The sequence below is a fragment of the Lactuca serriola genome, chromosome 6, assembly GCF_051521515.1.
Source record: "Lactuca serriola cultivar US96UC23 chromosome 6, Lser_US96UC23_V15, whole genome shotgun sequence".
NCBI classification, from domain to species: Eukaryota; Viridiplantae; Streptophyta; class Magnoliopsida; order Asterales; family Asteraceae; genus Lactuca; species Lactuca serriola.
Genome location: NC_136413.1, coordinates 71,804,039 through 71,815,973, shown reverse-complemented (window position 1 = coordinate 71,815,973; position 11,935 = coordinate 71,804,039). Strand labels below are relative to the sequence as shown.

Genomic DNA, 11,935 nt, shown 5'->3' with positions numbered 1-11,935 from the left:
TATAATGCAATTTATTTAAAAAAAAAAAAACAAAAAAAGAGGGAACGATAGGTTTTAGAAGAACCTACGGTGTACAAACCACTGAATTCACAAAACATGCATTGATTGTTTGTACACCGTATGTTCTTCTAAAAAGTATTGTTTTGATATATATATATATATATATATATATATATATATATATATATATATATATATATATATATAGGTTCAGGTTCATTTGAGACCATTTTAATTTTGTGAGACCGTGAGACCAAATCTAAAAATAATTTTAAAATGCAAAATAAATGGAAAAATCCAAAAATTCTTTTTTTAAATATTATTTTCGGAACTTGAATTAACTAAAAAAAATAAAATAAAAATAAAAAAAAATCCGTTTTTTTGAAAAATACATGAAATATTCTAATAGAATATTACACTGACATATTCTAAAAAATAATTTTAAAATGCAGAATAAATGGAAAAATCTAAAAATTCTTTTTTTAAATATTATTTTTGGAACTTGAATTAACTAAAAAAAATAAAAAAATAAAAATAAATTCCATTTTTTTGAAAAAATACGTGAAATATTCTAATAGAATATTACATTGACATATTCTAAAAAATAATTTTAAAATACAGAATAAATGGAAAAATCTAAAAATTCTTTTTTAAATATTATTTTCGGAACTTGAATTAATCTAAAAAAATAAAAATAATAAAAATAAATTCCATTTTTTTTTTAAAAATACGTGAAATATTCTAATAGAATATTACACTGTACATATTCTAAAAAATAATTTTAAAATGCAAAATAAATGGAAAAATCCAAAAATTATTTTTTTAAATATTATTTTCGAAACTTGAATTAACGAAAAAAATAAAAATAAATAAAAATAAATAAAAAAATGCGTCTCACGGTCTCACAAAATATAGATGGTCTCAAATGAACCTAACCATATATATATATATATATATATATATATATATATTTAAGTTGTACAAGTTGCTCATGTCATTTATGTCATCTATAATTATAAATTTTACAAATCAGAAAATAGGTATAGTTTTTTTTCCTCATTACACCATTGAAGTTTGAAAAATGTACCAATATTAGATAATTAAGGATTCATATTATTGTATTTATCAACTCCTCTGTTATAGGAGTATATCTTGTATAATTTGTTGTTATCTTGAATATAAATACATAAACACACACACACACACACACGTTATTTTGTGTGGTTTTTCAATTATAACCTCTTATATGGTATCAACCTAATATCACCATTCTTTTCTGTCCTCCCTCGTTAACCCTACTTTCTCTCTTCTTCTTCCTGGTACCTTCAATGTCGACATCACAAGATGGAACCTTCTCCTTGAACACGCTTCTCCACATGATTCCAATCAAGCTGTGTTCCACAAACTATCTCTTATGGCACAATCAAATGCTCCCTCTTCTTTCCTATCAAATACTAATGCCTCACATTACAGGAGACTCCATTGCCCCTCCAACTACCATTCTCGTTGATAATAAGCACGTTCCAAACCCTAATTATACTTCTTGGCATGAGTTGGATCAAAAAGTTGTGATTCTTCTCAACTCTTCTCTCACAGAGGAGGCAGCGGCTGAAATCCTTGGTCTTACCACAGCTCGTGCCATCAGGACTGCTCTAGAGAACGCCTACAACAACTCTTCTGTTGAAAGAATCCATTCTCTACGGGATTCTCTTCGAAAAATGTCAAAAGGTACTTCCTTTGTCTCTGAATATGGTCGAAAGTTCAAGAGTGTGTGTGACAAACTTACTGCCATAGGGCAGCCGGTTGATGAAATGGATAAACTCCATTGGTTCCTTTGTGGGTTAGGTGCTTCTTTTGAAAAATTTTCCACAGCCATTCGCACAACCAAACCTGCACCAGTTTTTCGTGATTTACTCTCTCAGGCAGAGAGTCATGAGATTTTTATTCAGTCCATACATGGCATCACCATTCCTCTTGTTGATTTTGTCTCTTAACAGTCTCGTTCTACTACATCTTGAGGCCGTCCACAATCCTACTCAAGAGGAGGAGGTTCTCGTGCTTCTTCTAATGGTGGTAGGGGCCATGGGGGCAGGCGTCCCCCTATTGTCCACTATGTGGAACAAATGGTCACTACGCATCCTCATGTCCCAATCTACATACGTATGCTTCAAATGCTTCAAACTCGGATGCCGATCTTGCACAAGCCTTCCACTCCCAGTTCCATGTTACTCAAGGAAACCCGGACTGGTATGTTGACTCCGGTGCCACAGCTCATATGACACCTTCATCAGAAAATGTTTCTTCTTCGACTCCTTATTCGGGTACTATGCATGTCACTGTTGGTAATTGTGCTAAACTCTCTATTTCTCATATGGGCCGTTCTAATCTTTCTAATAAACTCGAATTACGTGATGTATTGGTTATTCCCAAGCTCACTAAAAATCTCTTGTCTATTAGTAAACTCACCATGGATCATCCGGTTGATGTTCTATTCTCTCAACCATTTTTTTCATATTCAGGATAGGGCAAGCAAGCAGATGATAGCTCAAGGAACATGTGAAGAGGGACTCTATGTGCATCGTGATGGTCAAACCGCGTTGGCTGCAGTTTCTAGTGTTTCTAAGAAGGCTTCTTTTGAATTATGGCACAATCGACTTGGACATGTTTCCTTTGATGTTATTTCTTTTTTGAAAAAATTAGGTGTTTTACATGTTACTTCAGTTTTACGTAAACCAAACATTTGCAAACCTTGTCAGCTTTCTAAGGGACACCAATTACCATTTGAATTAAATTCGAAACGCTCTCTATTTCCTTTAGATTTAATTCATTGTGACTTGTGGGGACCAGCACCTGTTTCCTCAAATGGCTATCTATATTATGTAGTTTTCATTGATGATTACTCACGTTTCACATGGTTCTACCCGTTGAAAACTAAATCAGGTTTCTACTCAGTATTAACAGCCTTTATCAAACTTGTGCAAACTCAATTTTCCATAAAAATCAAAGTTTTTCAAAGTGATGGTGGCACTGAATTTGTTAACAACATTGTTCGAACTATCCTTGACGAAAATGGCACTTTTCACCGATTATCTTGTCCTTACACCCCTCAACAAAATGGACGTGCTGAACGAAAGCTGATGGGTTTTGAGCATTCTAACACTTCCTAAGTGTACATGCAACCCTAATAACCTTGGATCTATGTTTGTCTAATTATCATGCAAAGTTGATTTCCAAGGCTATGATCCTATCTAGCATACATGGGGAACAATTTTAACTTAACTAATAGATAGAACTACATACCTTGTTGTTGTAAATGTTCCTTGAAACCTTGTGAGCCTAGCACCCCAAGTGTGATGCCTCAAATGCTTCATACAACACCAAATGCTATGGAGTAAACTTGGAGAGGAAGTGTAACACTCTAAAATCGGCTCTAGCCCTCTTGTTTCTTAGTCTAACCGATTTTTGGGAGAACACATGAGCTTTATATAGTGTTGACACATCTAGGGTTACACCATGTAAACCCTAATGTGTCATGAATCTTCATTTCCATGGCCCATGGGTTTGTAACTCCCATGGAGCCTCCATGGAGCATCCAATAGGTTCAACCCAACTTGATTATCCATGGAGCCTCTTAGCCCACTATATAAGTTATGGATGATTTACATAATCAACCCATATATTTAATTAGTTATCTTTTGATCACTTAATTAATTCCAAAATTAATTCTTGATCAAACTAATTAAATAATATTATTAATATATTAGAACTTATAATATATTAATAACCACAAGTGTTATTTCTCTCATTTAGTCTATCCAATTGCATGGTGCCATGCAACCCAAATTGACCATGTCGGGTCGGGTCAAGTACATACCAGAAATAGTTATGGACTTAGACACCTTATCCAACGGTCTCCCACTTGGATAAGTTTAATAACTATAACTGCAAGTATGCCTTCAGGAACCGATCGACAATCGTAGCTCTTTTCAAGGTTTCTCGGAACTAAGAAGATGATGGTACGCCATTTTAGATAAGGGATCATATAATCCTCTGTTCTAGATATCAGTCGGACAAACACATGGAACACTAGTCTTGCTTATTGTCCAGCAGTTTTTTTCCCGATTTCCGATTTGTTTGACAAAGTTCTGACCGGGCCCGGTACATAGGTCAAAACAAAATCATCGAGGGGCCCAGATATCAGCTTCTAATCCAAGAAGGAACATATAAACTTCGACTCATATGCTTGTTCTACTACTTGTTAAATTACACACAAACGCACATTTTATAACATCGAGTTACCAATGCGGTTTCGCACGTTTAATGCATAACTAACTCATAGTTAACAAGTCATATCTCTAGGTTTGAAGACTTATATGATATTACCGTCTCACGATCACTCGAGATAAATTCCATGAAGTGATACCAGCGAGCGTGGGTTAAATCTAATACTCAGAACTTATGAGCACTCATGAGTGTTGAGGCCATGTCCAACATCTTAGACCTCTACAACCAACTCATGACAGTCTTACTTCATATCTACTTCCAACGTATGACTGATTGTGGATAATTTGAATAATATGTGAAACAACATAAATATTCTGGAAGTCAAAACATGCAAAAGAAATAATAGTAAACGATTGACAAAAGATAGTAACACTTTACTCATAAATAAACACAACTTTTATTCATCATCGAATGTCAATTACATTTTACAAATTTCAAAATTATCTAACTACTAAAACTAATATCATCCTTCAGTCCTATGCTCCTAGCATGCTGGGGATGCTTAACCCTACCCAGTCCCTTCGAGAGGGGATCTGCCGGGTTCTCATCCGATGATACCCTCTTTGCCACGAGGAGTCCTTCTTCTATACGATGTCTGATGAAATGATATTTTCTGTTGATGTGTCTGGATCTCCCATGATCCCTTGGTTCCTTTGCTAAGGCAACTGCACTTTCACTATCACAGAAAATCTCTATAGGCTCCGATATAGCTGGTACAACTCCAAGGTCTCCAATGAAGTTCTTTAGCCACATAGCCTATTTTGCCGCTTCGCTTGCCGCTATATACTCTGATTCGCAAGTTGAATCAGCCACTGTCTCCTGCTTGGAACTTTTCCAAGAGATTGCTCCTCCGTTTAAGGTAAAGACCCAGCCCGACTGAGAGCGGAAATTATCCCTATCAGTCTGGAAGCTAGCATCACTATACCCTACAACTCTCAAGTCATCACTCCCACCGAGGGTAAGGACCCAATCCTTAGTCCTCCGCAGGTACTTAAGAATGTTCTTTACTGCTGTCCAGTGAGCCTTACCAGGATTCCCCTGATACCTGCTAACCATGCTTAAAGCAAAGGCTACATCAGGACGAGTACAGGTCATAGCATACATGATCGAGCCTATTGCCGAAGCATAAGGTATCCGACTCATTTCTGCTATCTCATCCTCAGTACTTGGGCTCTGAGTCTTACTCAGTCTAGTGTTACTCTGGATGGGTAACTCTCTTTTCTTGGAATCTTGCATGCTGAATCTCTTCAACACCTTATCTAAGTGTGTACTCTGACTAAGTCCAATTAGTCTTTTACTCCGGTTTCTCAAAATCCTTATTCCTAGAATATAGGCAGCTTCTCCTAGGTCCTAAATAGCAAAACACTTCCCAAGGCAGGACTTAACTTCCTGCACAGTTGGGATGTCATTTCCTATGAGTGGTATGTCATCCACATACAATACCAAAAAGCTAACTATACTCCCACTAGCCTTGACATATACACAAGATTCATCTTCACTCCTAGAAAAGTCACACTCTTTGACTTTCTCATCAAAGCAAAGATTCCATCTGCGAGGTGCTTGCTTTAATCCATAAATGGATTTCTCAAGTTTACACACTCTATTAGGGTACTCTGTGCTGACAAAACCCTCTGGTTGATTCATGTAAACATCCTCGGCCAACTTTCCATTAAGGAAAGCGGTTTTGACATCCATTTGCCATATTTCATAGTCATGAAATGCAGCTATGGCTAACAATACTCTAATAGACTTAATCTTGGCTACTGGTGAAAAGGTTTCATCATAATCAACTCCTGGAGTTTGAGAGAAGCCCTTTGCTACCAGTCGAGCCTTATAAGTGTGTACATTACGATCCATGTCGGTCTTCTTCTTGAAGATCCATTTGCACCCTACAGTCTTACGACTTGGTACATTCTCAACTAAGTTCCAGACCTAGTTGTCATACATGGATTGTATCTCGCTATCCATTGCCTCTTTCCATTTAGCAGACTCAGGGCCTGCCATGGCTTCCGCATAGCTATTAGGTTCATCTAGACCTACTAGTGTCTCATCACTAATAAGTGTCTCACCTTCCGCAGTAATATGGAAACCATAGTAATGCTTAGGTACATTCCTAACCCTTGTGGAACGCCTCAGAGGTACAACTGGAGGTATAATTGGATCAACAGGAGGTTCCTCCTAAAGTTGACTGCTAGGGTTTGAGGTTCCTTCACCACTTGACTCTTGAAGTTCTTCAAGGTCAATTAGCCTCCCACTGTCTCCTTGGCTTATGAACTCTCTCTCTCGAAAGACGCCCTCCTTGCTACAAAGACCACATTCTCACTAGGTCTGTAGAAGAGGTAACCAAAGGATTTTTGTGGGTAGCCGATGAAAATACACTTCTCGCTTCGAGGTTCGAGCTTGTCATGAGTCTCGTGTCTCACGAAAGCCTCGCAACCCCAAACCTTGATATGGGCTAGACTAGGAACTTTTCCAGTCCACATCTCGTGAGGTGTTTTGGCAACCTTCTTTGTAGGAACCAGATTAAGGATATGGGTGGCAGTCTCTAAGGCATACCCCCAAAATGAGATTGGTAGTGTAGCTCGACTCATCATGGAACAAACCATATCCAAAAAGGTTCGATTACGCCTCTCAGCAACACCATTCAACTGCGGTGTCCTAGGAGGTGTCAATTGTGAGACAATCCCACATTCCCTTAGATAGTCGAGGAACTCAGTACTAAGATACTCACCACCACGATTGGATCGAAGCATCTTAATGTTCCTGCCCAATTGATTCTCAACTTCCTATTTAAACTCTTTAAACCTTTCAAAAGTCTCTGACTTATGATTGATTAAGTAGACATATCCATATCTACTATAATCATCCGTAAAAGTCACATAATAACGATTAGCATCCCTTGTGGCATGTTTGAAGGGTCCACACACATCCGTGTGTACAAGATCCAACAAACCTTCACCCCTCTCACATGAACCAGTGAAGGGTGACTTTGTCATTTTTCCAAGTAAGCATGATTCACAACTATCATCTGACTTTAGGTCAAATGACTCCAAGACTCCATCCTTTTGGAGTTGGCCTATGTGTTTCTTGCTTATATGTCCAATACGACAATGCCATAATGATGCTTTATACAAGTTATTATCATTAGTAGAATCAATACAAAATACATTATTTCCTAAGTTATCTACATCAGACACAGATTCATACACACCATCACAAGGTAATGCTTTAAAATAAAACACATTATTAAAGAAAGCATTTATTCCACCAGTTTCATTATCAAAAGAAAAGGTAAAACCTTGTTTATACAAAGCATGAAAGGAAATAACATTTCTTGCCATTTCTGGCGAATAACAACATTTATTCAAATCTAAAGTAAATCTACTACTAAGCAACAAAGTATAAACTCCAATCTTGGTGACAGGTGAAACTTTCCTATTCGCCATGATCAAGTTTATCTTTCCATGCTCCACATTCTCACTTCTTCTTAGTCCCTGCAATTCAGAACATATATGAATACCGCAACCTGTATCAAGGACCCAAGAGTTAGAATAGAGTGAATTATTAGATGAGATAGTGTAAATACCTGCATGGTTGGGTTTAACCTTTCATCCTTCAAATCTTGCTGGTACTTTGGACAGTTACGCTTCCAGTGCGCCTTTTCGTGGCAGTAGAAGCATTCAGCCTCTTTGGGATCAGAAGAAGGTGTAACGAAACCATTCTTGGTTCCTCTAGAAGAGGAGCCATCAATGGTCTTACCCTTGGTACCCTTCGAAGGGTTCTTTCTCTTCTTCCATCTACCTTTCCCGATTGCCAGGACAGGTGCTGAATTTGGAGTAGTAGTAGGAGTGGTCACAACCGACTTACCTTTAAGACCTGATTCTACGGTCTTTAGGAGTCCCTGAAGTTTGCTAAGTGTAACTTCCTCCTTATTCATGTGGTATGTCATGCGGAATTGATCATAACACGAAGGTAAGGAGTGCAAAATAATATGTATTGCTAACTCCTCAGGGAAGTTCACATTCAACTTCATCAATCGATCCACATACCTTTGCATTTTTCGCATGTGGCTTGTGATGGGTTCGCCATCTTTCATTCGGGTTGTGATCATAGAGGATATGATTTCATATCGCTCTTGACGAGCACTCTGATGGTAGCAGTCCATCAAATCCTGGTGCATCTCAAAAGGATAGTAGTCCTCATAGGACTTTTGGAGCTCGGCTGTCATGGTGGCCATCATGATGCATGCCACTTTGGTAGAATCTCTTTCATGTGCCTCATATTCAACAAACTCCTCAGGAGTAGCAGTTGGCTCAGGCACCTTGAGCTCCTTGTCAAGAATATATTCCTTGTTCTCGTAACGAGTGACCATCCTGATGTTTCTGATCCAGTCAGTAAAGTTGGATCCATCAAAGATGACTCTCCCACAAAGGTTCATGAGAGAGAAGGAGCCAGTAGGGTTTGAGCCAGGAGTAACATTGTTGGAAGACATCTGAAAAGAAGAAAGTAAGTTTAGTTTAGATATAGGGATAGTCCTTAATAAAACACCCAAATGTAATATTAAGGCTAGGATCCAATCACAATATATTATAACCTAGAAGAGGGATGCCGTAATCCAAGTTATAACATATTTGAAAGGTAGGTGAATGACGATTCACCAATTTCCACCATGAAAACGAAATACAAATTATTAGGTTTTATTTAGCTTTTAGAAATTCCTGGATTCTTTGAGATTCATTGAACTTTTCAATGGCATGTTTCAATCTCGAGTGTGCCCTTCATGTTTTGTGATTGGGATACCGAGGATCACAAAACAAGGTGTGAAGTAACCATGCAAATTACTTGGTACCCTTAATGTTTTCCACTTAATCGTTGTGCCGGTAAACCACACGCGCTCCTTCCGACCTCATGAAAAAAACCTTAAGTCACCCTTTGCCTTCCTTGTTAAGTCCAAGTTAGTGTGTCGGTAAACCACACACGCTCCACCAATGACTTAAACAAGGTGCAAAGTGTAATTTCATGGATTAGCACCTTATTCACATTTTTCCTAAAGTAACTAAGATTGGGAATTTATAAAACATTTAGTTACTTTATACTAATCATTATACTTTTAATGAGAATTTATAAGTCCTTGTATTACCTGTTCGGCTAACAACCCTCCACCAGTCAAGCAAGCGGTGGGTGAGAGTGGACACCCATTAAGTTGCCATTTTATAGACAACAACCTTATACCCACCTTATTGACTGGCTTCATGAATGAGGCGTACTAGCGGTAAGACGACTTTGATCTTATACATATATATATATATATATATATATATATATATATATTATTAATAACATTATAATATTATAAGTATAAGGGTAGAATTTTAACTTTTAAAAATCTAAGGGTTGGAACTAAAGTTTAATCAAGACTTTACTTGTTCCAAAACTTGAGGGCAAGTTTTGTAAACTTTCAAAACTTTTCATTTCTTGTAACTTATGAGTTAATGAGAGTATTAAAAATGAAGACTCTTCATTTTTCTAACTCTTGTGTTCTTTTAATGGTTTTAATTCAAGTGTGACTCTTGGTTTTCCATAACTTGAGGACAAGTTATGGACTCCATTAAAACACATTATGATCAAGAATTAAACTACCAAGTAGGTTACAAGTAATTCCTATGATCATCTAAATTCATAAGATCAAGAACATGAATATCCATATCAAAGTTTCAAGACTATATGAACACATATAATCATGAAAAATTGATATTTGCCATTGTAAATGGATTAGAACAAACATTACTCCATCTAAAACAAGTTTTATAACACCAAAAAAGTTTAGGGTAATGTTTCTAGTCCATTTCCAGCAGCAAAAGTCGAAAATCTGCATTCTGTGGCTCCTACTCGCCTAGTGCACGAACCTACTCGCCGAGTAGGATGAAAATACACATGAACTCGGCGAGTCCCCCCATGGACTCGGCGAGTTCATCAGGCAGACATTAAATTTTTTCGACTTGTTTCAACTTTTTAGCACAAATAACAAACAAACAAGCCTAGGCTTTGATACCACTGATGGGTTTTGAACATTCTAACACTTCCTAAGTGTACATGCAACCCTAATAACCTTGGATCTATGTTTGTCTAATTATCATGCAAAGTTGATTTCCAAGGCTATGATCCTATCTAGCATACATGGGGAACAATTTTAACTTAAATAATAGATAAAACTACATACCTTGTTGTTGTAAATGTTCCTTGAAACCTTGTGAGCCTAGCACCCCAAGTGTGATGCCTCAAATGCTTCACACAACACCAAATGCTATGGAGTAAACTTGGAGAGGAAGTGTAACTCTCTAAAATCTGCTTTATCCCTCTTGTTTCTTAGTCTAACCGATTTTGGGTAGAACACATGAGCTTTATATAGTGTTGACACATCTAGGGTTACACTATGTAAACCCTAATATGTCATGACTCTTCATTTCCATGACCCATGGGTTTGTAACTCCCATGGAGCATCCAATGAGTCCAACCCAACTTGATTATCCATGGAGCCTCTTAGCCCACTATATAAGTTATGGATGATTTACATAATCAACCCATATATTTAATTAGTTATCTTTTGATCACTTAATTAATTCCAAAATTAATTCTTGATCAAACTAATTAAATAATATTATTAATATATTAGAACTTATAATATATTAATAACCACAAGTGTTATTTCTCTCATTTAGTCTATCCAATTGCATGGTGCCATGCAACCCAAATGGACCATGCCGGGTCGGGTCAAGTACATACCAGAAATAGTTATGGACTTAGACACCATATCCAACAAAAGCACCATCACATTGTTGAAACAGGATTGGCTATGTTATTTCATGCTCACACACCTTCATCTTATTGGGTAGGTGCTTTCATTTCAGCAGTGTTCATCATAAATCGATTGCCTACCAAAGTTCTTTCCCACAAGTCACCATTCCAGCTCCTCTACAATCGAATGCCATCTTATGAAAACTTTCACACTTTTGGATGTTGAGCGTATCCTTATCTACGAGATTATTCAGCAAACAAGCTCTCTCCAAGAAGTATTCCATGCATTTTTCTTGGTTATCACTCATACTATAAAGGCTTCAAATGTCTTGATCCATCATCCTCTAGAATCTACATCTCTCGACACGCAAGGTTTGATGAAACCTCTCTTCCATTTACGGGTTCCACAAATTCTCAACATTTTTCAAGCTGGCCTTTATATGCGTATGTTGACGATGGCACTCCCGATTTACTGCAACAACCTCCTGTTGACGCGACCAGGTCTGATTCATCAACTTCCCGGCCAAGTCCACAACCCAATGAGTCTGTTTCATCTCCTCATTGTGGATTATGTAGACCTGATATTGACTCAACCATAGTTGTGTCTACACCAGCCCAAATTCAAACCGATGCTCCTTCTGCACCTCCAATTACCCACGAGCCTCCTGCCCTTGGATCATCAAGTTCTCATCCTATGCACACTCGGTCTAAATCAAGAATTAGTAAAACACGATATCTTCCTGATTTTACCTACTTCACCACTCACGCTATACATGTTGCTCTTCTTTCTTCCTCGCCACCCAAAGGATTTAAATCAGCAGCCAAAAATCCTCAATGGATGGCTGCCATGGATCAT

The 11,935-nt window shown here is 37.4% G+C and overlaps 1 protein-coding gene across 1 annotated transcript; it reads left to right on the top strand.

The window, feature by feature from the left end:
- The first annotated feature begins 1,457 nt into the window (after nt 1–1,457).
- Nucleotides 1,458–1,994, top strand: LOC145059881 (uncharacterized). Its single transcript, XM_079007648.1, has one exon. The coding sequence runs from the start codon at nt 1,458–1,460 to the stop codon at nt 1,992–1,994; it is 537 nt and encodes a 178-aa protein (XP_078863774.1).
- Nucleotides 1,995–11,935: the final 9,941 nt, after the last annotated feature.